At 38.5% G+C, this 27,756-nt stretch overlaps 1 protein-coding gene across 9 annotated transcripts; it reads left to right on the forward strand.

Moving 5' to 3' along the window:
* The first annotated feature begins 2,746 nt into the window (after positions 1-2,746).
* Positions 2,747-27,756, forward strand: LOC117325118 (transcription factor RFX3-like). Of its 9 annotated transcripts, none has more exons than XM_033881069.1 (16): positions 2,747-2,840; positions 9,538-9,624; positions 9,814-9,922; positions 10,198-10,345; positions 12,195-12,279; positions 12,768-12,929; positions 13,723-13,904; positions 14,201-14,317; positions 16,204-16,411; positions 16,634-16,725; positions 16,865-17,019; positions 17,185-17,282; positions 17,716-17,865; positions 18,535-18,743; positions 19,194-19,356; positions 25,668-27,756. In XM_033881069.1, exons 2-16 carry the CDS (start codon positions 9,556-9,558, stop codon positions 26,043-26,045), a joined length of 2,325 nt encoding a protein of 774 aa, XP_033736960.1. In that variant the 5' UTR covers positions 2,747-2,840; positions 9,538-9,555; the 3' UTR covers positions 26,046-27,756. The 9 variants fall into 9 exon arrangements, with proteins under 9 accessions (XP_033736960.1, XP_033736962.1, XP_033736961.1 ...); XM_033881071.1 differs by having other exon boundaries at positions 19,194-19,347; XM_033881070.1 differs by having other exon boundaries at positions 12,768-12,920.

Consider the following 27,756-nt stretch of genomic DNA (forward strand, 5'->3'; position numbering starts at 1 on the left):
TGTTTCTCAATTTACACAGATTATTAAGAGGAAAGGAAAAATAGAGAGAAGATCAATCTGACATGGAACATATAAAGATCATTCAATGGTGGGTGCCAAGATCGCTCTGGGATCTGTTTTATTATCATTTTATAATTAAATTATTTTTAGGTCACCTGGAGGGATGTTTCTCAATTTACACAGATTATTAAGAGGAAAGGAAAAATAGAGAGAAGATCAATCTGACATGGAACATATAAAGATCATTCAATGGTGGGTGCCAAGATCGCTCTGGGATCTGTTTTATTATCATTTTATAATTAAATTATTTTTAGGTCACCTAGTCCGAAGGACCAATGTAAGCTTATTCCATACCGTGGCGTTCGTCGTCCTTCCGTCTGTCTGTCAACAATTGACTTCTTCATAACCGCTGATTGGAATTGAACAAAATTTGACTTGTAGCATCATTATGGGATTGAGATTAGACTGGAGGCATTGTTTTTGGGTAGGGATAAAAAATTGTACAAATCCTGAGGCTGACCCCCTGGGGGGCCAGAGGGTAGGGCCAAAAGGGGTCAATTTGGCTACATTGATATAAACGACTTCTTCTCTGAAACTAAGCAACGGATATTGCTTATATTTGTCTGGTAGCATCATTATGGAATGGGGATTCAATTTTGCTAAATTGATATAAACAAATTCTTCTCTAAATTTGGATAAATTGATTTCAACAACTTCTTTTTAAGCTAAGCAATGGATATCGCTCATATATGACTGGTAGCATCCTTATGGGGTAGGCATTCAAAATTGTACAAATGTTGGGGCAGGGCCAAAAGGGGTCCATTGGGCAATATTGATATTAATGACTTCTTTAACTATAAGCAATGCATTGTATGACATTGTTATTTCAGTGGTAACATCTTTGAAACCATTCAGATGCCCACCCCATAACCATATATAGCATTGCTGGGCATCAAGAGATAAACACATTTCTGATGTAAAAATGGGCTCGGGGTCTAATTCCCCACCAAGGGACTGACAGTTAAACACAACCATGTTGAATCTTGAATTTGTTTCTGGGTTACATCTCTGAAGCAGTTGAGATCCCCACCTCATTATCATATATATTATAGCATTGTTAGACATCAACAAATAACGCTTATTTTAACAAATGGAACATAATTGTTTTGATGTTTACTCTAATAAACCAAGTGAGCAATACAGGCCTTCTGAGCCTCTTGTTAATTAATAAGAACACTAGTGTGTGTGCTTATACAAAAACAAAAGTTGCATCAATGGAATCAGGTTGAAAAATAAAATAGAAAGAGCTTAAATTTCATTTCTCTTAAATTCTCAATACAATATGGCCAGCAACAAGAACATTGGTTGAAAGACCGAAGATGAATAGGATATTGGCACATCAATAACCAAGGTTATCAGCATTTTACTGGCTAAATTTAACATGATTAAGTGCTTATCCACTTTCCTGAATAGTTTCAGTGCTTTTATAGGATTCTGCTGCTTTAAAATCACAATTATAACTCAACATCAGTATAGCTTATTATTATAGGGGCAGCTGCAATCGTGTAGATTCAGCGAAGCTTTAAAGATAGTGATGTAAACCAGTAAATATATGCGTTAATTGCTATTTTGAACTAAAATCTACATCATCCACAGCAGATCCATAAATATTTGTTTTTAATCCCAAAATTAAAACATCTTCAAATAATATTCTTAAGAAAATTCAACACATTTCATATACCTGTTGTACAATGCTGCAGATGGTAACTTTTTTTTGCGTATATTATTGAATTATCATTGATGTTGAGTTTTTTTTTTTTATCTCAAGTACTACAATAAAAATCTGCATGTTTGAACATTGACAAAACCTGAAACCTATGTCTGAAGACTTTCGCAGCAAATTTGAACAGCATGTACAGCTCTTGAATTTAATTATTAAACATCTGGAAATTATATTATGTAACATTTAATATCATAAATATTCCACGCTCATGAAATTTAATGTGTCAACAAGGACCTGCAGTGAGCTTTTGTTTGACATAATTATTATGAGTGAACTGAAGTACAGATTTTGCTTTGAAAAAAAATGTATTCCATTTGAATGGTTAAATTTTATTGACATTTAAATCACGGAGTGGACCTCGATAAGTACTAAAGTCGAAAAATATCATGAATCATTTCCAAGAGCACTTGGGTCTAGAGATTTATAAACGTGTTTAGACACAAGATATGGAGTTTCTGGCAACTAAAGTATGTGACCTCTTTACAGAATCTCCCTTCGAGGGCCCCAATCCATGACCATGATTTCTCCTTGTTTCGCTTCGGAGTTTTACAGTCTTTGATATGTCAAATAAAATACTGCTTATTTTCTAATAACAAATAATAAATGTTTTAATAATTGTGTTTAATCAAACATGTCGCTTGGTTGATAATTAAACGACGAAATTTAACGCATGCCGCAGTTGTCAAGACGCCATAGACATTCTACCGGGATCCGCCATGTTGTCTTTCATCTTCATAATCGAAGCGTAGACCTCATTACCCCGTACCGGAAACTACGAGGACAGAAATAGTGCATGTTAAATATACTTATATCTATTGTAATAACCATGTTGCATTCGTGTTATTTTGCTGTATTGTTTAAAAACATATACTTATTATCATTTTTGAAACTATGAGTACAGAAATGAACATATAAGCGATGTTGAAACATAGTTCCGGAAAAAATGTGCGTATGAATCAATGCAATTGCTGACGCGAAGAGTCTGGCAACAGTTGCCGTAGGAATAAACGCCATAGACACCGTAGCTGTGACGACTGTTACCCGCCAACAACCTAAGGTGATTTTTCTTTTCATTTGGTCAGTTAGTTTAGTCACATCTTCATGTGTTGATGATACATCTTCTGGCGAATTACATTTTGTAGATTTTGCTTAACATGTCTTTTAAATCTAATACGTTGTCTGTTGTTTATCGTCAAATATGTTTCTAAAATGGCGAATGTTGATGTGTTTCAAGCAATTTTGTTGTAAATTTTTGGACAAAAGGCGGCTTTTTTGAATTCATCAGCATCCATCACGTGGCTGTGAAAGTGATATTGTATTAAAGTATGTATTGTTTCGATTATGAAGTGGATTTAGATCATGACGAAAGCATTGTTTGATAAATTTGGTTGGGGTGTACCATGCGGGTCGTTATTTAGGGCAGTCGAAATGCCATGGATGTGTGGTTGCTACTATGGGACAGTGAGAGGTTGCTAAGTAACATCGAAGAAGGGAAAGATAACGTAGTTACAGACATTTATATGCTTGATAACCGGTCACGGGTGCTTCATTTGTTTGATTTTGATGTAAATAGGAAGGTCTAGTAAATTTAAAGAGTAAATAACGAGTGTTTGCCCGTGTTCAGACAAGGATTTATTTATATAACGTGACTGAACTTGTATACTTCATTTTGTTTTATATTGATTGGATTGATTTATGCATTTCTTTTGCTCATATTTTTTTTGCATTGCTAATAAGTTATAATCGAATCCTAAGCCTTTGATATGATATTGGTAATATTTTTATCAAAAATGTTTCCCTAGCAACCAGTTATCATTAGTGATTTTTTTTCATTCTGAATTAAATAATTTGTTGTAGATCTAGATCCTAATAATTTATTCTGAATGAAACATCGATCAGAAGTATGATTATTGTTTATTTTAACTTTCAAATATATTTATTAAAACAAAATCTATCTTGCATTCATTGAGGGAATTAGGATCTGGACTTATTATAAAGCAGTTTTTAAGTGGTGTTAATTGTTCTAAATGGTCATGATGTGTTTTTATGAAACAGTTGATATGACTCTTTTTTTTTTTTTTTTGTAGTTATTTTTCTCTCCGGAATCAATATTTATAAAAGATTAGAGTGCATGGTAGCCAAAAGTACAGTGATGATGTGCCAGAAGTGTTTTAATACTTTATATTTTTTGGCAGATTTTTGATGAATTTGTATGACTATGTTTTTCTGGTTTCTGTGGATTTTCAAATCCATACACTAGCAGATAATCATTCGCTGTTTCAGTTTCACCTTATATTTTTTAACAGACTTTTCTTGCACTTAAGTTTCTGAAATAGACAAATTTATGCACTGTAAAGTGTGGTATTATATTCTGCAGAAGAAAGTTATACAAATATCACTTGAGGAATGATTGAATAAATCGATATGTTTGTAAAAAATCATTGAAATTGAAATTTTGCAGTAAAAAATATAATGTCATCAAATACTTTTTAGAATATCATGGTTGTACATGGAGAAGTTCCCTTTTTGGTGATTGATTGCTCATGTCTGCAACACAAATTTAGTAAACATCAATAATGCATGTCTTCTTTCCACGAAGTCCAACTTTAACCGATACACAGTGGATATCATGCAGAATTTATGGTTCTTGATTTGAGGATTGACTTTCCAGACAGTCAGGTGAAATAACATATTAAGGATAATATTGAGAATTCAGAGATTTTGCGGAACTTTGTGTTTGTTTTGTTTGGCAAGATTATAATTTGATATGATTTTCAAATACTGGTATTTTTCTAGAAACACAAATAACTAATACCAAAATCATGATGATTGGTCTCGATTTGTGCTGGAGTAATCAATTGGAGAAAGAGACATTTCTGTATCCTGATTACGATAGTCAGACAAATGTTTTGGTCAGAAAGACCTTATGCCTTCCTAATAATTCTGAATTAAATGAAAATTTTAATAGTTGACAGGTGTTAACCTTGTTTACTTTTCATCCTTTCTCATTTTACTGCAATATTGGATAGATAACTGTAAAAGGTGGCAGTACCCATCCCTAATATTTATGCATGATGTCTATAATGTAAACAGGATGCATATGCTTCCATATACAAGTGGAGGTTCTTTGGTTACATACTATACTGACAAAGTAGGACAGGCGAGGTATATAATTACGTGATGTAATTCTGTTTCAACTAGAGCTGAAACGAATACCAGATTTTGGCATTCGAATATTCGTTTGGTATATTCGAATAGTATTCGAATATTCGGTAGTGTACAGTCGATACTTAAGAAAATGTAATTATTTCTGATTTACTAAGCTTGATAGACGACTGAAAAGTTTTAAATAAGTAACAGTGATGTATACAACTGAAGAATGGCCAGAACTAAGTCGGAAGCTCACTTGAATAATCGTAAAAAAATCACCAAATTTGTCTATTGACGACAACGTAAACATGGCTGGCCTACCTGATTGACGAGCTTGTGTAAACCTGTCATATTGTCAATGTCAAGAGAAGGAATATTTGCATTATAAGACCAATAAATAATGAAAAAAAATCCACGTTTACTACATTGGGTCCGTATGTAAAATAACATGAAATAAAACGACCGCGAACTGTCCACATGGTAAATTTTTCTCTGTCGGTTGAGGGCTTGTAACCGGGAATGTTGCTATTGTTTCAAAGCGTTTTATTGACACTGACATAATGCATATGGCGCACCACATGGTTGACAGTACTGTATGCAGTACAGATATGAAAGATAGCAGCACTGTACCTTATTTACGATGTCATGTCAGAAAAATGTTTATATATTTTCATTCATGCGTTTTGGAACCTATTCATGTCAAAATAGTTGTATACATGTATTTTTATGTTAAACTGAAATCTGGATTGGAACGGAAATCTGACGTTTTAACACGTTTTCAATGAGTTTGGCCCGGAGATGATTTGCTATGTTGGATGTATAGTACCTTTGTACGTTAAAACCCCTAAGCATAGCTTACATTCTGCTTAAGAATTATTGGAATTTAGCTGGAAATGCTCCCAAACTCAAATGGAACGTTTTTACATGTTTCAGATCAAAAGAGTAAGTGAAGTAAATATCGTACCGAATATTAGAATACGATTCCACTATTCGAATATTCGGGGAATTGGTATTCATTCGCGAACATTCGTTTCAGCTCTAGTTTCAACAGAATTTCCTGAAATACTTAAAGTTAAAGTTAAAATTGTGGGACTAATTGTTCTTAGCAATACAGATGAAAAGGATGAATGAAAATATATAGATTGATCACTGGTTCACCACTTTTAACTAAGAAAGAAAATGTTAGCAGTTCTGACAGTCATGATGTAAGTTAATTGATTTCAGTGTTTTACTTGTTATCTTTCATTATGTATTCATTTCTTTTCTTTTTTAGCTCACCTGGTCCGAAGGACCAAGGTGAGCTTATGCCATACTGTTGCGTCCGTCGTCCGTCCGTCGTCCGTCCGTCCGTCAACAATTGACTTCTTCTTCATAACCACTGATCAGAATTTGACGAAATTTTGTCAGAAGCATCCCTATGGGGTGTGGACTCAAAATTGTACAAATGGTGGGGCTGACCCCCCAGGGGTCTGAGGGGCGGGGCCAAAAGGGGTCAATTTGGCTATATTAATATAAACGACTTCTTCTCTGAAACCAAGCAAAGGATATCGCTCCTATTTGCCTGGTAGCATCACTATGGGGTGAGGATTCAAAATTGTACAAATGGTGGGGCTGACCCCCCTGGGGGCCTGAGGGCGGGGCCAAAATGGGTCAATATACCTATATTTATATCAACGACTTCTTCTCTGAAACCAAGCAATGGATATTGCTCATATTTGCCTGGTAGCATCACTATGAGATGGGGATTCAAAATTGTACAAATGGTGAGGCTGACCCCATGGGGGCCTGAGGGGCGGGGCCAAATGTGGTCAATTGGGCTATATTGATATAAACGACTTCTCCTCTGAAACCGAGCAATGGATATTGCTCATATTTGCCTGGTAGCATCAGTATGGGGTGGGGATTCAAAATTGTACAAATGGTAAGGCTGACCCCACGGGGGCCTGAGGGGCGGGGCCAAGAAGGGTCAATTTGGCTATATTGATATGAACAACTTCTCCTCTGAAATCAAGCAATAGATATTGCTCGTATTTGACTGTGAGCATCCCTTTGGGGCCAGGATTCAAAATTGTACAAATGGTGGGGCCGACCTACCTGGGGCCTGAGGGGCGGGGCCAAAAGGGGTCAATTTGGCTAAATTGATATAAACAACTTCTTCTCTGAAACTAAGCTATGGATATCGCTCATATTTGCCTGCTTCAACCCCCGGGGTAGGGATTCAAAACTGTATAAATGACAGAGCTGACCCCCGGGGAGCTAAGAGGCGGGGCCAAAAGGGGTCATTTTGGCAGAATTGATATAAACAACTTCTTCTCTGAAACTAAGCAATGGATATATCACTCACATTTGCCTGGTAGCATCAGTATGGGGTGGGGATTCAAAATTGTACAAATGGTAAGGCTGACCCCACGGGGGCCTGAGGGGCGGGGCCAAGAAGGGTCAATTTGGCTATATTGATATGAACAACTTCTCCTCTGAAATCAAGCAATAGATATTGCTCGTATTTGACTGTGAGCATCCCTTTGGGGCCAGGATTCAAAATTGTACAAATGGTGGGGCCGACCTACCTGGGGCCTGAGGGGCGGGGCCAAAAGGGGTCAATTTGGCTAAATTGATATAAACAACTTCTTCTCTGAAACTAAGCTATGGATATCGCTCATATTTGCCTGCTTCAACCCCCGGGGTAGGGATTCAAAACTGTATAAATGACAGAGCTGACCCCCGGGGAGCTAAGAGGCGGGGCCAAAAGGGGTCATTTTGGCAGAATTGATATAAACAACTTCTTCTCTGAAATTAAGCAATGGATATATCACTCACATTTGTATGGTAGCATGGTCATGTGGTGGGGATTCAAAATTGTACAAATTTTGGGGTTGACACCCCCCCCCCCCCCCCCCCCCCCCCCCCCCCCCCCCCCCCCGGGGACTTAGGGGTGGGGCCAAAAAGGGTCAATTTGGCTAAATTGATATGAACAATTTCTATGAAACAGCTCATATTTGACTGGTAGCATCCTTTTGGTTAGGGATTCAAAATTTTATAACGGAAGGAACTGACCCCAGGGTGCAGAGGGCGGGGTCAAAAGGGGTCAATTGGTTTAAACAACTTCTTTTCTGAAACTAAGCAATGGATATCGCTCTCATTTGTGTGGTAGCATCAGGGGTTGCACCAAAAGTCAATTTCATTTCATGGATTAATGCATTTTTGGCATAAAAACCTCACGTACCCATATAAAATGCCTATGATATATTGACATAGCAATACCAGTGACAATATACTTAATCATCATTCTTGTTTCATATCTCATGAAATCCAGGTGAGCGATACAGGCCCTCTGGGCCTCTTGTTTTAATTGATGTTCTGATAAAAAAAAATTCCTGTGAATGATGATACTTGGAGCATCACATTTAGATAATTCAGTTGCTCCACAATAACTTGAACATATTATCTGATTTTGAGGTTTGTCTTTAATTTTGATATAATTCAGCAAAACACAAATGTCCAAACATATCTCAGCATTGATTTTACCTGTAGCCTGTACATCATCATAGTTGGAGATGCCTCGCGTAACAAAATGAAGTCAGTGTAATATGTACCCAACAACGTGAATGAATTACTGTACTGAAATGTTACAAAATGTAGGTTTCTATTGATTTCACTAGAAGTCTAATTTTGCATGTTAACATAAAAGATATGAAGTCATTAAGGAAATTACACAGCTAAAATCATATTGGAAGTGTTGGCATGTTCTCAGTCAGCATCAATGTATCATTTGTGATCCTGACTAGTTCTGGGTATTGGTGTATTGTTGTCCTGTGAATTAATGGAATGTACTGATTACCTGTCTATACCCATGAAAATAATACAAATGGCTGATCATTAGCACACATACATTATCAATTGAAACAGAAAATCTGGTTCAAACAATCCCTGGTTTACAAATGTGATTAAAGAAATATACACAGCTTCTCCTGTACTTGACCTATATTAATAAATTTACATATATATGTATTTAATTTGCAATTGGCCATTTACTAAACATTCTGTGGCAGACTGATGGGATTCTGTATACCACCCCAATACTGATTTATTATTGACTGTAAATGTAAACATATCTTTAAAGTTTGGTAAGAACATTGTTTTAGTGTTCAGTACTAGTGTTCAAGGCAAAGTATTGATATAGGAGAGTGAGAACTTACAATATGGTACAATAACACCATTACTTGCCCTTACCGTTATTGGCCATGATGATGTTAGTGTATTTTTTCTCTCTAATTTATGAAAAGATGGGAACATCTACGGGTGAATGAAATATTTATTACAGTTTCTTATCAAATTTATATCTTAACTCTTAGTTAATGTATGTGGAGAATGATGTATTGTAATATATAATGTTATTATCCTCATGATTCAAAGACACGGAGGTTGTATATTTAGCTTACGGAGACATGGAGGTTGTAGATTTAGCTAAGGCCATGGGAGACATGGAGGTTGTAGATTTAGCTAAGGCCATGGGAGACATGGAGGTTAGATTTAGCTAAGGGAGACATGGAGGTTTGATATCAGCAGTTTTTCTTATTCAATAAAATTTGTTCTTCCTCTTTTAGCCCTGGGGCAGCTGAAAAATGGCAACCCAGACTTATGTTACTGACCTTCAGGCCATGAATCCGACTACACTGCTAAATGTCCAACAGGTTTGTTGAACTGTGCTCAATTATTTCAGTATTTTTTTTAAATACTTTTGCTTTATATATAGATATTAGTATTTTCAAGACAAATTTGAACATTTTGATGTATAATTACTATAAAAAAAAGCTGTCATAACAATCTTTTCCCTATCTACACATTTTGGTCCAGCTTTTTCATGTTATTTGCTTTTGTAGAAGACCCAATCCAGTGGCCAGACTATGCATTCTCAAGGACAGAAGTCCCAAACTACAACTATAATTCAACCATCACAGGCACATACTACACAGCAGTTTATTGTCACCAGTAAGTTCCCTAACCATAGATAAACTCATTAAAAAAAAAAATTGATAGTTACAACTTTCACTTGTTTAAGCATTGAAATTTGGATAATTGTATCTAAACAGAAATGAAGTTTGCTTTACAAACTTATATTTACTTTACTTTTAAAAGAACAGGTTCAAATGATCTCAAATTTTCTGAAAATGGAAGTACAGCCACCAACTCTTCAAAGACCAGCACTGCACAGTAAACATTACAAACTCTTGTTGTTGTTTATAATACATGTGATTTTTTCAAAGCCTCGGTTCCAGATCAGCAGCTAAATGAACAAAACCATGGACAAGACACCGTGACCCTTCAGCAAGGAGGACAGACAGTTTATCCAACACATGTTCAGTACGTAGACAGCAATGACCCTGCTCTCTACGCATCTACGAATGGGCAAATGTACGACTATTATAATAAAGTGTTGGCGACGTGCAGTGATGTGATCTGTGCCGCACTGGTTGAACTCATTGTGTGAAGTGGCTTTCCCATGCACTAATTCTTTAATGTATACCATATTTTTCTGCAATTGCATGTTTTCTGAGGCCTACATTTCGATCATCTGCAGTCTTACATAAAAAAAAAGTTTTTACCAGTGACAAAAGAGAAGAAAGCAAAACCATTTTGTAGATTTGCATGAAGCCTTATCTCTATAAAAGAAAATTGATCTTGCTTTGTTTTGTTTGGAATTGCATCAAGATACCAATTCTTAATGAGGCAAGGATCAGAAGCATCCTTGCTTGTATCCTTTTCTGCATTTCAGGTATATTTATGAAATCCAAGTCTAACCTTGTAAATTGATGTAGTGTTGTGTAAAGTTGAAAAATATATGCAGTTTTTAACCCCTAGGTAATATCCTGATTTATGATGTTAAAACTTATATATAGTTCATTATTTATCTTAAATCAGTTTAACATATGTTAGTTCCCAAAATATTGTAGGTATAAAGGCCGCAGTGAAAACATGCATTGTTATTTTTGTATTAAAAAGAATGAAAAATGGAATTTAAAAAAAACCATTCAAAATTGCCCGAGATAAATCATTGCCATAAAAGATGTACATTTGCCTTGACCATATAGAACTCTATGACTATATTATTAGTGCACACACCATTTAGTTAGTTATTTTCTTTTCTGGATAATCTATTTATAGAGTAGTTTTATAATTTCTATTTACAACTTAAGTATTACATCACTAATTTAAATGTGTATTTATGCATTTACTGTATCATATACCTACATATCTACCAACAGGTAAGATATATGTGTATATTATGTAGTCATTTTACTTTTGTGCCTGCATGTTTTGTGTTGTTTGTAATTGCACATTTCACATCCTTGTGCTGGTGTTTATAAAATCTAAATTTAAAGTGTATTTATAGCTAGATATTAGTACTTTATACTGGTAAATTTCATTCCAAAGTATCAAAATGCACAGCATATGTTAAAATACTTTTATTTCAAGGATGTTGTGAGAAAATGTTAAGTAAATTTAATTTGAAGTCCAGAGTTCAAAAATGTGTTTAAAAGAATGAAATGGGTAGTGTAGTTAAGATTGATTTAACAATTTAGTAATGTGACAAGGGGAACATTATTATTTCAATTTGTGCACTGCACCCACTCTTTATTTGAAAAACAAAAGTAAAATACCATGTGTATTTAAAAGATGATTTCAAGCAGAATTTAACTACTTCAAAATGCTCTTTATTTTTCTGCAGAGTACAAATGGTTAACAGGCCATGGTAAAACTATCAAGTCTCTTGTTTTTATTGAGGTTTTTGTTTGTTTTGATGATAGTTTTTCTCTTTTTTTTCTTTCCAAGATTCAGTTTTATTTTGCATTCAAAGACAATGTTATTGATATCATGTATATTCAATGCAACACAAATATTTTAATTCTTGCATGAAGTGTTGAAATTTTATGTAATTTTCATTATTGTTTAAATTAGAACCACTAGTTCTTTTGATTTATGTTAATTTTAACTAATACTCAAAATTATGTCAAAAGTTTTTATTGCATGATGAAATTTTTTTTCTTTATGTAGAAAGTAAAGATAATGTATGGTTTATCATTTTAAAAATTTGTGAGAAAAAAATGGTACCTTTGCTACATTGTCTTGGAAAATATTGAAATTTAGATTTGTCGTAAATAATGGAAAGTACCGCAGTACATAAGTTCGAAATTTCATTGAATCAGAAAAAAATCATAATCATTTAGGTGTCATTGTATATGCTCGTATTTTCTTTCTTCAGGCAAACAACATACCAAACAGACTATGGCCAGACCATGTATACACCAGTTTCTGGTACATATTACCAGACACCTGGCGGGGCACAGGTAGGTTATTTCAACAGCCCCTTCAGCCAAGGAATCATCGCAGACAGAATAAATGGTCCTACCAGATCATCATCAATTTTTTTCTGCATGAATGATTTATTCTAATAGTATTTTACATCTATCTACATTGGTAAAAGTGTCTGCTTTGTGTGGTGTCCTCTTTGCATGTTTGTTATATTGACCCTATTTCTAAGATGACTGCTAAATGTTTTAGAAATACACAAGAGCAGTATGATAAACATGAAAAGTAAATCCCCTGTCTTAACTTGGTATTATTTTCTCGGTGCTCATTCTGACCCTCTCAAATTGTTTAGCCAAATATTGCAAATATCAACACAGATTTTTTGTTTTGCTTAAAAAGTGCTCAAAAACTGTTTGATTTTTGTTTTATTTATTGTGGCTTTAGCAGTTTGTGACAGCATGAGTTCTGGGTCAGAGAAGTAGAGCTATGTGTTAGATTTGAATGCATGTTCCCGCTGTTGTGTCAGGTGGCTGCGACAGGACTAGCCCAGGTTGGTACTGTACAAACTGTTCAGGGGCAGATACTGCAACACCAGAGTGGCACCTACCTCATACAAGGGGGAACCATGGACGGAGAGGGCACGCCCTTGACTCACACAACCCGGGCCTCACCTGCTACTGTAAGTGCTGTACGTGGTTTACTCCTCACTGCTTCTGAGCGAAGTAGTTTTTCTTTGCATGTAACAAATGAAATGCAGTAAAATAACATGAATTTTGATCTGTTAAATTTTTTTTTTGTAAATAAAGGGAATTTTTGATGTAGGGGATTTGCTGCTGTTATGAAGGGATTTAATAGGATTCATTAAGTGTTAAAATGATTAAAATTCATATATTTTACTGCCATTTTATTTAATCCATTTGTTGCAACTTAAGAGGTTCAATAATCATACTACTGCCATTGATTGAGGAGTGTCATATAAAGATCTTTTACCAAACTGTATTGGGTTTTAAGGTTTTCTTTTTCTTTCACATGTAACACTTGTTCTATGAACAACTTTAAATCTAAGAATTGAACTTCATTCCTTAAAAAAATCATGCTATTTTTCTTTTCATTTCATTTCAACATATTTTATTGAGAATCAATATTGAGAATTTTTCATGTTTGCCTAATTTTTGTAACAAAATACATCACTGAATTACTAACATTTGTATTAAACTTGCAATACATTTGATCATTTTTTATTTCTCAGAACCTCTTCATTTGCAATACACATTGAACCATAAATAAGATATCTGATTTACTGCAATGGAATTAGATTTCACTGCAAGCATTCATATACAAAGAGGAAGTGATTGAGAAATTTGTATTATCTGTTGGATGCATTATTTTGAAATGTTTAAAAGTTGTCCTTTAAAGTTTTATAATTGCATGCATCAAGTAAACTGATAATAGAGAATTCATTGTTTTACTTGCCGTTGTAGGTTCAGTGGCTGATTGACAATTATGAGACGGCAGAAGGTGTTAGTTTACCACGGAGTACACTATATAACCATTATTTAAGGCATTGTCAGGAACAAAATCTTGACCCAATGAACCCAGCCTCATTTGGGAAGCTCATCAGATCTGTATTTTTAGGACTACGAACAAGGCGATTGGGGACTCGGTTAGTATTTTAGATATTGTTTCAGCATATCTGGCATGTTAATTATGCTTATTTTCTTTTTCTCTTTCTTTCTTTTTTGTGGTTTTCCATTTTCATCCGAAGTTACAAAAATTTACACAAGTCTAATGGTTCAAATGATAGATTTACAAGATTTACAATATATTGAATTATTTTTGCACTAGACATTTGTGGTATTGTCATCATGTTGGAAAACTGAATTGAGCTCAAATTTAAATATTATTAGAGAGTTGTAGATATATTAAATTATTGAATTTTCCAATCTTTGATTTTATTAGGGGTAATTCCAAATACCATTACTATGGTATCCGTATTAAAGCCAATTCTCCACTGAACCAGTTTACCGACGACCAAACCATGGCAATGAGGCAACAACCTATGTATCAGGGCAAAAAGTAAGTACTAACCCCTACCACACTCTACTGTATTACTTTAATTATATGCAACACAGCTGCATATTTTTTGACCAATTACTCATTGGTTATATATAATGTTCACTCTTCAATGATTATGCTATTAGGAAAATTATTTGTTAGATCCTCTTCTTAACATTGGTGTAAATTTTGATGACATTTGATGTAAATTGACCTGTGCAGACAGGTTAAAGTAATTAAAAGGTAAGAAAATAGTGTTTAAAAAACACAGAAAAAAATCTCGAACTTATAACTGTTTATCAGGAAAAACATAGAAGTAAATAGAAAATAAACTGTTAATTAAAAGTTGAACATACAGTGGAACTTCGTTAACTCGAACTCGGATAACTCGAATACCCCGCTTAACTCGAAGTACATCGTCGGTCCCGGCCGAATTCTCTCTTTATCTTAGTAAAAAAAACTCAGAAAACTCTTAACTCGGATAACTCGAAAAACTCGGATAATACGAAGTGAAAATTAGGTCCCAACAATAAAAATCCTATTTGAAATGAACGAATAACTCGAAGTATAATTTTCGTCGATCGGTGGTAAACGCCGACATTTTTTAAGAGCTAAATTTCGCTTGTAATACTGAACATATCGGCACTACTAACCTACATGTATGCTATTATAAGTGTTTCATAAATTCATAAAAGATAATTGTCCGTTGAATCTTATTACAACAAGTCTTGGTGATAAAAAGTACTGCTTTACTTACATCAGGTAATTTCCTAAGGCGGTCGCCGATATTAGTATTCCGCTCAAGCGGAACTAATCTCTGACACACCGGTAGATCTACCCGGCTGATGTTTTTACAGGTGTAGAAATGAAACGGTCACCGGCGCCTATTAAATCTTTAAACTGCTGAAACAATAGCGTAATTACTGCCGAGGTGTTCAGAGTACAACTGTAACGGTCAGTGCTGTCTATTAAATTGGATAAAACGCCAGCTCAGTTACAGTAACATTTTATACGCACATGCGCAGCCTAACTTCCGGTGCTAATACACATGGAAATGGTGTGGTTATCAATAAAAAGTAAGTAGGCCGATCAAACAGTATTTTATATGTCCAATAAAAGGTAATGGTTCTGTTACGTTTTGCATGCAATCTGTGTTAAACTCAAACGGTTACCGGGTATTTGATTTGACATGAATAACTTGTTATTTTGTCGAATTCTGTTTTATCGTTTACCTTTTGCAAACATGACTTGGACATCAGATCGTTCTTGAAGTGACTAAGTGAAAGAAACCTTATCGTGACTGTATATCGGCAAAACTACACCAAATTACAAGTAACATAACGAAACATTACATATATATTTACATGTATTGACCAGTCTTCACACTAAACTGATGAGTAACAGAGCGAAGTTATAATGATTATAATGTTGACAAATATTGATCAAACTTTTCACCAAAAATGATAACTCGCTTAATTCGAACACTCGGATAACTCGAAGTTTTTTCGTGGTCCCGTCGACTTCGAGTTAACGAAGTTCCACTGTATCTGTTTAAACATAGAATATAGTATACAATTTGTAATTGAGAATTTTTCAAACCAGTCTGGCATCACCATCAATTTTTTTTCTTGCACATATTGAGCTCTATTTAATCGGGCAGTAAACTAAAGAAATCTATGGACTGTTGGTCATCAGGTAGATCTTTAGTTAGACAAGATGTGTGTGTAAATAGGGCACAATTTCTTTGGGGAGTGTCATTTTAATATGCTGATCTTCAACAAGATTACCTTGTAAACATCTAAAGGATTAAATTTGTCTGATTGTTAATTTTCAGACAGATCAACAGTTGTCATTGTTTTTAATATAGAAGAAAAAAACATTTGTATATATTGAGAAATATATTTCAGATTTAAGATGGAAGATGGTGTGGAGGGAGGTCACCATGCTCCTCCTGATGCTGCCACTGCACAGCAGCAGCAACACCAACAGTTCCTTGGGGATGCCTCTGGAGCCCTTCCTAACTTTGGAGACATTGACACCTCATCGCCTTTACCAGAGGGTGTCACTGTTGATCATGTACATGCTTTTGACAAGATGTATACAGAGCATGCAGAGGTAAGATTATGAAATCATTTAGCAATGTGTGAGAATTCGGGTTGAAGTTTGAATACAGACCAAACAGAAGAGACAAGATTAATGATTTAAAGGAAAAAAGTGTTTATATCAATGTTTGTTTCAGAGAGAGTATTGAAATTGATATTTCATCCGTTATTTCTACAACGAACAAAACAGAAATGAAAATTGTGATGATAATTTCATTATTTTGTTTTTCTGCAGGCTATAGTTGATGTGGTAGTTAACTTACAATTTTCCCTGATAGAAGCTTTGTGGCAAGGTTTCTGGAGGAATCAACCAGCAGATCAATTAACGTAAGTAATTCCTGTTTGTTGGCATTCTACCAGTGTTGAAAAAACATGCCTCTCCAATCTTTTGATTAAAATATGATGCTTTTAACATAACTTATCATAATTATTTTTCAATAATTTACATTATCTCTTTTATTTGTAGAGCTGACAATGACTATGAAAAGCGTCTGCCAAAAGAAAAATTATATGCAGTTAGTAAATATGGACCTGTACAAGAGTATGTCAGAAAGGCTGACTACGCATTCTACCAAGCTTTAGTTGAAGTGCTTATTCCAGATGTGCTTAGACCTATACCAAGTGAGTTAAGTTCTCAACTTAAAAATTTTGATTACTCATCATTGATTATCATCTTTATATATGTGCCAGTTTAAGGACATTTTTAAGTAGAAGTCATAATATTATGATTTTGGATACATGTTTATCATATATCAGAATGACAACTGAATATTCTTTAATTTACAGGTTCCCTTACACAGGCTATTAGAAATTTTGCAAAGAGTTTAGAAAATTGGCTTAAAGGAGCTATGGTGGGAGTTCCAGAAGACATGCTCAAGTGCAAGGTTTGTCATCAGTTAGATAGACTTTCATAAATGGAGGGGGATAGAAACACAAGATACCAATTTGAATGACCATTTACTGGATTGAAATGTTTGTAAAAGTTTAGAATAGGAATTCAGAAATCGATTTCAAAGCTTTAATATATTGACAATGTTGTGCTAAGCCAGACGAGAATTTTGCCCAGTTGATGTTGGTATGGTTTTTCATTTCAAACTTATTAGAATGGAAGTATTTTAAGATGATGTTGATTAAAAATTATACAAGTGTGGGTGCTAACCCATCATCAGAGTTTTGTACAGAGATACCTTAAAAGCTTAGAAATGGTTAGGATCCCACCCTTTCATCATATACTTGATTTCAGGTCATAACAAAGCATGCCAATGTAACATTTCTCGCTGAAAATTACAGCCCTTTATTCATTGTTTTTTTTATCAGGTTGGTGCTGTGAGTGCATTTGCTCAGACATTACGTAGATATACGTCCCTAAATCATCTTGCTCAGGCGGCACGCGCAGTGCTCCAGAACACTTCACAAATCAACCAGATGCTCACAGATCTAAACAGAGTAGACTTCGCTAATGTGCAGGTAATTAAATCGGGCAATAATTAATGTAAATGTATTTAATTTAGTGCACCAACAATGAATGTGGGAGAAACCATCGTAGATAAACTACAATCATTCAGCTTGTAATTTGAATTTGAAAGTGAATTATTTAGAGATTAACCTTCAATTTTGTTTAGTTTGAGATCATAATTCAATGAAGATTTAGGTAAACTGCATAAATGCAAAGCATGCATGAAGAATTTGCTGACTGCTCTATCTTATAAACTAAAAAATAAAAGTTCATACTTATAGTTATATTTTCTTTTGAGCAATAAACTTGTTCAAAAAGTCGATACAAACATCTACCCTGAGTTATTTATGTTCAAAATTATTTATGTTAAGTTTATAATGCACAACAGCCATTTACAAAAGCCATTGACGAGCGTTACCTCACTCACTCTCTCCATGACAACATAGTTAATAGTTCACGCATTTCAATTATTTTTTATTCATATTAAATCGCTATGTTTCAATTATAACAATATTTTTACAGTTGTCGTAATTTTACTTAACACAGACATGCATGGTTTGCTGGAAGATGTCTGCTAATATTTATATATATCCATGTGCAGTGAACTGGAACAAGCTTGCTCACACTAAGGTCATCATTCAGAAACAGTGGCAATTATAAATATTTCCATTTGTTTACAGGAGCAGGCATCTTGGGTTTGTCAGTGTGATGACAGTGTGGTACAGCAGCTCCAGGAGGACTTTAAGAAAACACTTGAGTGTCAGAATTCCCTGGAGGACTGGGCCCAGTGGCTGGAGGAGGTTGTCAACCAAGTGTTAAAACCACATGAAGGCAGCGACAACTTTCCAAAGGCTGCGAGACAATTTTTGTTGAAATGGTCATTCTATAGGTTTGTGATTAAAAGTTTTAACCATATTCTTATTAGTCTTACATCGTTTCCAGAAGTAGGACCTACATTTTGACCTTTGACCTATACCAAAGAAAACTTGGGTAACGAATATCATGTATCAAATGTAGATTAATCTGACTTATATTTTGATCTTTGACCTACATCAAAAAAATTAATACCACCAGTTGCAATTTGAAGTGGTGGGTCTTTCAAAAAATAGTGTAGAATAACACAAATTCATTATCTGTGCATCCTTGGTATCTGATTTCACATACGGTGGGAGACTATTATTCACTGAAATGTGTTTAAGTTATTTCATTCATATAAATCTTTCATGGTGTATGTAAGATGAATAGATTTAATTTGTTCAGCCCCCCCCCCCCAAAAAAAATCCAGATGTATATAAAAAAAAAAGATCGTTGCTCATTTTGATTTTTCTGATTATTTCAGCTCAATGGTGATAAGAGATTTGACTTTAAGAAGTGCTGCAAGTTTTGGTTCTTTCCATCTGATCCGACTCCTGTATGACGAGTATATGTTTTACCTGGTGGAACACAAAGTTGCAGCAGCTACAGGAGAGACTCCCATAGCTGTTATGGGCGAAGTAAGACAGGTAGGGTGTGGTGCTGGGAACAGGTAGATCTGGGGAAGTAAGACAGATAGGGTGTGGTAGATCTGGGGAAGTAAGACAGATAGGGTGTGGTACTGGGAACAGGTAGATCTGGGGAAAGAAGACAGGTAGGGTGTGGTGCTGGGAGTAGGTAGATCAGGGGAAGTAAGACAGATAGGGTGTGGTACTGGGAACAGGTAGATCTGGGGAAGTAAGACAGGTCGGGTGTGGTGCTGGGAACAGGAAGATCTGGGGAAATAAGACAGGTCAGGTGTGGTGCTGGGAACAGGTAGATCTCGGGAAGTATGACAGGTAGGGTGTGGTGCTGGGAACAGGTAGATCAGGGGAAGTATGACAGGTCGGGTGTGGTACTGGGAACAGGTAGATCAGGGGATGTATGACAGGTATGGTGTGGTGCTGGGAACAGGTAGATCTGGGGAAGTAAGACAGGTCGGATGTGGTGCTGGGAACAGGTAGATCTGGGGAAGTAAGACAGGTCGGGTGTGGTACTGGGAACAGGTAGATCAGGGGAAGTAAGACAGGTAGGGTGTGGTGCTGGGAACAGGTAGATCTGGGGAAGTAAGACAGGTAAGGTGTGGTACTGGGAACAGGTAGATCTGGGGAAGTAAGACAGGTAGGGTGTGGTGCTGGGAACAGGTAGATCAGGGGAAGTAAGACAGGTAGGGTGTGGTACTGGGAACAGGTAGATCAGGGGAAGTAAGACAGGTAGGGTGTGGTGCTGGGGAAGTAAGACAGGTAGGGTGTGGTACTGGGAACAGGTAGATCTGGGGAAGTAAGACAGGTAGGGTGTGGTGCTGGGAACAGGTAGATCTGGGGAAGTAAGACAGGTAGGGTGTGGTGGTGGGAACAGGTAGATCTGGGGAAGTATGACGGGTAGGGTGTGGTACTGGGAACAGGTAGATCTGGGGAAGTATGACGGGTAGGGTGTGGTGGTGGGAACAGGTAGATCTGGGGAAGTATGACGGGTAGGGTGTGGTGGTGGGAACAGGTAGATCTGGGGAAGTATGACGGGTAGGGTGTGGTGCTGGGAACAGGTAGATCTGGGGAAGTATGACGGGTAGGGTGTGGTGCTGGGAACAGGTAGATCTGGGGAAGTATGACGGGTAGGGTGTGGTGGTTGGAACAGGTAGATCTGGGGAAGTAAGAAAGATAGGGTGTGGTACTGTGAACAGGTAGATCTGGGGAAGTATGACGGGTAGGGTGTGGTGCTGGGAACAGGTAGATCTGGGGAAGTAAGACAGGTAAGGTGTGGTACTGGGAACAGGTAGATCTGGGGAAGTAAGACAGGTCGGGTGTGGTACTGGGAACAGGTAGATCAGGGGATGTATGACAGGTATGGTGTGGTGCTGGGAACAGGTAGATCTGGGGAAGTAAGACAGGTAGGGTGTGGTACTGGGAACAGGTAGATCTGGGGAAGTATGACGGGTAGGGTGTGGTACTGGGAACAGGTAGATCTGGGGAAGTATGACGGGTAAGGTGTGGTACTGGGAACAGGTAGATCTGGGGAAGTATGACGGGTAGGGTGTGGTACTGGGAACAGGTAGATCTGGGGAAGTAAGACAGGTAAGGTGTGGTACTGGGAACAGGGTGGGGCTGGGAACAGGTAGATCTGGGGAAGTAAGACAGGTAAGGTGTGGTACTGGGAACAGGGTGGGGCTGGGAACAGGTAGATCTGGGGAAGTAAGACAGGTAGGGTGTGGTGCTGGGAACAGGTAGATCTGGGGAAGTATGACGGGTAGGGTGTGGTACTGGGAACAGGTAGATCTGGGGAAGTATGACAGGTCGGGTGTGGTACTGGGAACAGGGTGGGGCTGGGAACAGGTAGATCTGGGGAAGTAAGACAGGTAGGGTGTGGTGCTGGGAACAGGTAGATCAGGGGAAGTATGACAGGTCGGGTGTGGTACTGGGAACAGGTAGATCAGGGGATGTATGACAGGTATGGTGTGGTGCTGGGAACAGGTAGATCTGGGGAAGTAAGAAAGATAGGGTGTGGTACTGGGAACAGGTAGATCTGGGGAAGTATGACGGGTAGGGTGTGGTGCTGGGAACAGGTAGATCTGGGGAAGTAAGACAGGTAAGGTGTGGTACTGGGAACAGGTAGATCTGGGGAAGTAAGACAGGTCGGGTGTGGTACTGGGAACAGGTAGATCAGGGGATGTATGACAGGTATGGTGTGGTGCTGGGAACAGGTAGATCTGGGGAAGTAAGACAGGTAGGGTGTGGTACTGGGAACAGGTAGATCTGGGGAAGTATGACGGGTAGGGTGTGGTACTGGGAACAGGTAGATCTGGGGAAGTATGACGGGTAGGGTGTGGTACTGGGAACAGGTAGATCTGGGGAAGTATGACGGGTAGGGTGTGGTACTGGGAACAGGTAGATCAGGGGATGTATGACAGGTATGGTGTGGTGCTGGGAACAGGTAGATCTGGGGAAGTAAGACAGGTAGGGTGTGGTACTGGGAACAGGTAGATCTGGGGAAGTATGACGGGTAGGGTGTGGTACTGGGAACAGGTAGATCTGGGGAAGTATGACGGGTAGGGTGTGGTACTGGGAACAGGTAGATCTGGGGAAGTATGACGGGTAGGGTGTGGTACTGGGAACAGGTAGATCTGGGGAAGTAAGACAGGTAAGGTGTGGTACTGGGAACAGGGTGGGGCTGGGAACAGGTAGATCTGGGGAAGTAAGACAGGTAAGGTGTGGTACTGGGAACAGGGTGGGGCTGGGAACAGGTAGATCTGGGGAAGTAAGACAGGTAGGGTGTGGTGCTGGGAACAGGTAGATCTGGGGAAGTATGACGGGTAGGGTGTGGTACTGGGAACAGGTAGATCTGGGGAAGTATGACAGGTCGGGTGTGGTACTGGGAACAGGTAGATCAGGGGATGTATGACAGGTATGGTGTGGTGCTGGGAACAGGTAGATCTGGGGAAGTAAGACAGGTAGGGTGTGGTACTGGGAACAGGTAGATCTGGGGAAGTATGACGGGTAGGGTGTGGTACTGGGAACAGGTAGATCTGGGGAAGTAAGACAGGTAAGGTGTGGTACTGGGAACAGGGTGGGGCTGGGAACAGGTAGATCTGGGGAAGTAAGACAGGTAAGGTGTGGTACTGGGAACAGGGTGGGGCTGGGAACAGGTAGATCTGGGGAAGTAAGACAGGTAGGGTGTGGTGCTGGGAACAGGTAGATCTGGGGAAGTATGACGGGTAGGGTGTGGTACTGGGAACAGGTAGATCTGGGGAAGTATGACAGGTCGGGTGTGGTACTGGGAACAGGGTGGGGCTGGGAACAGGTAGATCTGGGGAAGTATGACGGGTAGGGTGTGGTACTGGGAACAGGTAGATCTGGGGAAGTATGACGGGTAGGGTGTGGTACTGGGAACAGGTAGATCTGGGGAAGTAAGACAGGTAAGGTGTGGTACTGGGAACAGGGTGGGGCTGGGAACAGGTAGATCTGGGGAAGTAAGACAGGTAAGGTGTGGTACTGGGAACAGGGTGGGGCTGGGAACAGGTAGATCTGGGGAAGTAAGACAGGTAGGGTGTGGTGCTGGGAACAGGTAGATCTGGGGAAGTATGACGGGTAGGGTGTGGTACTGGGAACAGGTAGATCTGGGGAAGTATGACAGGTCGGGTGTGGTACTGGGAACAGGTAGATCAGGGGATGTATGACAGGTATGGTGTGGTGCTGGGAACAGGTAGATCTGGGGAAGTAAGACAGGTAGGGTGTGGTACTGGGAACAGGTAGATCTGGGGAAGTATGACGGGTAGGGTGTGGTACTGGGAACAGGTAGATCTGGGGAAGTAAGACAGGTAAGGTGTGGTACTGGGAACAGGGTGGGGCTGGGAACAGGTAGATCTGGGGAAGTAAGACAGGTAGGGTGTGGTACTGGGAACAGGGTGGGGCTGGGAACAGGTAGATCTGGGGAAGTAAGACAGGTAGGGTGTGGTGCTGGGAACAGGTAGATCTGGGGAAGTATGACGGGTAGGGTGTGGTACTGGGAACAGGTAGATCTGGGGAAGTATGACAGGTCGGGTGTGGTACTGGGAACAGGGTGGGGCTGGGAACAGGTAGATCTGGGGAAGTAAGACAGGTAGGGTGTGGTGCTGGGAACAGGTAGATCAGGGGAAGTATGACAGGTCGGGTGTGGTACTGGGAACAGGTAGATCAGGGGATGTATGACAGGTATGGTGTGGTGCTGGGAACAGGTAGATCTGGGGAAGTAAGAAAGATAGGGTGTGGTACTGGGAACAGGTAGATCTGGGGAAGTATGACGGGTAGGGTGTGGTGCTGGGAACAGGTAGATCTGGGGAAGTAAGACAGGTAAGGTGTGGTACTGGGAACAGGTAGATCTGGGGAAGTAAGACAGGTCGGGTGTGGTACTGGGAACAGGTAGATCAGGGGATGTATGACAGGTATGGTGTGGTGCTGGGAACAGGTAGATCTGGGGAAGTAAGACAGGTAGGGTGTGGTACTGGGAACAGGTAGATCTGGGGAAGTATGACGGGTAGGGTGTGGTACTGGGAACAGGTAGATCTGGGGAAGTATGACGGGTAGGGTGTGGTACTGGGAACAGGTAGATCTGGGGAAGTATGACGGGTAGGGTGTGGTACTGGGAACAGGTAGATCTGGGGAAGTAAGACAGGTAAGGTGTGGTACTGGGAACAGGGTGGGGCTGGGAACAGGTAGATCTGGGGAAGTAAGACAGGTAAGGTGTGGTACTGGGAACAGGGTGGGGCTGGGAACAGGTAGATCTGGGGAAGTAAGACAGGTAGGGTGTGGTGCTGGGAACAGGTAGATCTGGGGAAGTATGACGGGTAGGGTGTGGTACTGGGAACAGGTAGATCTGGGGAAGTATGACAGGTCGGGTGTGGTACTGGGAACAGGGTGGGGCTGGGAACAGGTAGATCTGGGGAAGTAAGACAGGTAGGGTGTGGTGCTGGGAACAGGTAGATCAGGGGAAGTATGACAGGTCGGGTGTGGTACTGGGAACAGGTAGATCAGGGGATGTATGACAGGTATGGTGTGGTGCTGGGAACAGGTAGATCTGGGGAAGTAAGACAGGTAGGGTGTGGTACTGGGAACAGGTAGATCTGTGGAAGTAAGACAGGTCGGGTGTGGTGCTGGGAACAGGTAGATCTGGGTAAGTAAGACAGATAGGGTGTGGTACTGGGAACAGGTAGATCTGGGGAAATAAGACAGGTAGGGTGTGGTACTGGGAACAGGTAGATCTGGGTAAGTAAGACGGGTAGGGTGTGGTAGATCTGGGGAAGTAAGACGGGTAGGGTGTGGTGCTGGGAACAGGTAGATCTGGGTAAGTTAGACCGGTAGGATGTGGTGCTGGGAATAGGTAGATCTGGGTAAGTTAGACAGGTAGGGTGTGGTGCTGGGAATAGGTAGATCTGGGTAAGTTAGACAGGTAGGGTGTGGTGCTGGGAATAGGTAGATCTGGGTAAGTTCGACAGGTAGGGTGTGGTGCTGGGAATAGGTAGATCTGGGTAAGTTAGACAGGTAGGGTGTGGTGCTGGGAATAGGTAGATCTGGGTAAGTTAGACAGGTAGGGTGTGGTGCTGGGAATAGGTAGATCTGGGTAAGTTAGACGGGTAGAGTGTGGTGCTGGGAATAGGTAGATCTGGGTAAGTTAGACAGGTATGGTGTGGTGCTGGGAATAGGTAGATCTGGGTAAGTTAGACAGGTAGGGTGTGGTGCTGGGAACAGGTAGATCTGGGTAAGTTAGACGGGTAGGGTGTGGTACTGGGAATAGGTACTGGTAGATTTTGGTAAAGTAAACCTGGTAGGATGTGATGCTAGGAATTGGGTAGATCTGGGCAATGTAAGGCAGTTAAGGTATGGGTGTACTGGAAACACTTAGATCTGAGCAAAAGAAGACATGTAGAGTGTTCCAAACACTTACTGAAAATGGGTACATCAGTAGGTCTATAAGGTTATAGGAAGAGCTGGGTTATGACAAGATCTAAGGTAAATGTTTATAAGAAAGATATAATGTATATCAGAATATTTGGGATGATTGTGTTACTGTTTCTACAGGAAAACAGACTGCTCTATCAAGGAACATTTGGGAAGTTTATACTTAAATCCAAATTATTATTTTTGCAAGATTTATATACTGATGGTTATATATTGATAAATGATGAAATAGGAAACTAGTTAATTCTTATAAGTGCTTGAAAATAGATGTGTTCAAATGTATCCTAGAGTGATGATGAGCACATGATTTATCAGCCAGGAATTGATTTGTGTACTGCATATTTCTATATTGTGTGATGATTTTTGGTTTTCAGTTCATAGACTTGAGTAGTGCTGTTATGCTGAGTTCCCTTGAATCTGAAAAGCCACTCCCTGTGATCAAAACACCAGCAAGTAATATGGGTGTAGCAAATACAGCTACAGCTCTAATGAACAAATCCACACACGAAACCTCAAGTGCCAACACAACTACACTCATGGTTCTCAATTCAGGGAACACACCCGGTCAAGGTGTAAATGGAAACATAATAGTGACAGCAGCTCCAGGAACAAACCCATCCACTGTTACAGTGCGCACCGCAGCAGGAACTCCCATACAGGGTGCTAAGACAATTGTAGTCATGCCAGTCTCCAACTCATTGGGTTCTGGGGATTCACACTCACAGAATGTGAAGCGGTTAAAAGTGGAGTAGTCTTGTGTGATATTTTAATTTAGGATATCAAAGAATCCTGGAGTGTTCATAGGAAACTTTCTCGACAAGAAAAATAAGCAATGTCGTGTCAACTTTCTCGACGAGAAAAATAAGCAATGTCGTGTCAACAGAATTAATTTAGATAACATTTCCCCATAACAAATTACCATGAGAATGTTGCTGGACATGTTTCACAGTTACATTATTTTATGAATCTTTGATGAATTTATATTCATGTAAATATTTGCAATTGTCTATTCCCTCCTAAATTAATCTGTATAAATGGCTTGAAATTATGTACATAGTTGTAAAAAACAATGTTTAATTTAAGAGTTTTAAAATGACTTTTATAATTTGTACATGATTTCCCTGTAAATGTCCTAGGTCTCTGTTCCCGTGATATATTGTCTCCTCATTCACCTGTTAAGGCCTGTGTGGTTTTTTTTTTTATTGTTTGTTATTTTTCCAACATAATAGGATTTTATCTTGGGTTTTATTTGTTATTCAGGTCAACAAGTAGTGTACTTTTTCCTTTTCAATATTTCTATATTTTTCTTCAGATATCTTCATGGCTAAGGTTGAATCCTTATTTGCTTGCCATTTGAATGTTTATTGCTTGTAGTTGCTATATAGACAATAGAATCGACACTATTTCTTGTTTAAACAATTCTCTGTTGGTTGTTATTTAAAATATCTTGTTCCTCTAAGTGTCCACTAGGAAACCTAACCAACAAAGTCCCTCATTCATTCTATGCATCAAGCCAGTTGAAAGTTTTAAAAACTAGTGTACAGTTAACTGCATGCATGAAATGTATTTTGATAGGTAGGTCATAAGATAGGTAGGTCATAAAGTAATTCTGGGTACAGTTTACTGTATCATTGGACTTAAGCTCCCAAAGAATTATTTACAAAGATTTTAATGTGTGAAGAACCAACATGCTCCTTGATAGAACAAGTACTTATGGTAAACTTTACTGGTAACAATAAAAACAATGTATGCATCATATTTGAATGATGTGCATGTATTTTTAGCCCAAAGAAAATGTCAGCATGTCAAAATAGGGAGCTACTCCTTAATACCAGAAATGAGTATATCTTTACATTATGTTTAATTCTGTAATATTAAGCTATCCCAGTTTTACATGTATAGCTACATACCTCATATAGGCATCAATGTTTTATGAATTACTTCAGATTTTTTTTTATGGAAAATTATTGAATATTTTCCTGTACATTTTCTCCTTTTGGAGCAACATGAATTTTATCAAACTAGTATACTTTACATTACTTGGGGGGGGGAATGTTCGGCAGTGCCATACAGATACAGTTTAGACACAAACATGACAAGTTTTCTGTTCGTTTATTGTAGTGTTTGTAATATGCTAATATAATAGTCAACACCTGTTGTTTAAAGTACAAACTTAGTATTACATGTCAAGCTAGAGTGTTTTCCCATGGTTTTCACCATATACTGACATTTTATTTATTTGTATTTATTGGTAACTTTGATGACTTTGCTACTTTCATACCAGTTGTTGTTGAGATTTTCTAAATGTGTTCATATGTAAAAAATCAACATGTTGGATCTACAGCATGAATAAAATAGAGAAAAAATTTATTTTTGTGACACCATTAAATAAATGAAAAGGTTATTCAAGAAATTAAGAATCAATATATGTACACAAAGAATAAAGTTGTTGACTATAGAGAA

This window comes from Pecten maximus, chromosome 4, assembly GCF_902652985.1.
Source record: "Pecten maximus chromosome 4, xPecMax1.1, whole genome shotgun sequence".
NCBI lineage: Eukaryota > Metazoa > Mollusca > Bivalvia > Pectinida > Pectinidae > Pecten > Pecten maximus.

Bases quoted from the DNA above. Each gene is read 5' to 3' on its own strand.
- LOC117325118 (XM_033881069.1), top strand. From the start codon at position 9,556: ATGGCAACCCAGACTTATGTTACTGACCTTCAGGCCATGAATCCGACT. The intron at 12,280-12,767 runs GTAGGTTATTTC...CTGTTGTGTCAG, and splicing joins AGACACCTGGCGGGGCACAG to GTGGCTGCGACAGGACTAGC. The intron at 17,866-18,534 runs GTAATTAAATCG...ATTTGTTTACAG, and splicing joins TAGACTTCGCTAATGTGCAG to GAGCAGGCATCTTGGGTTTG.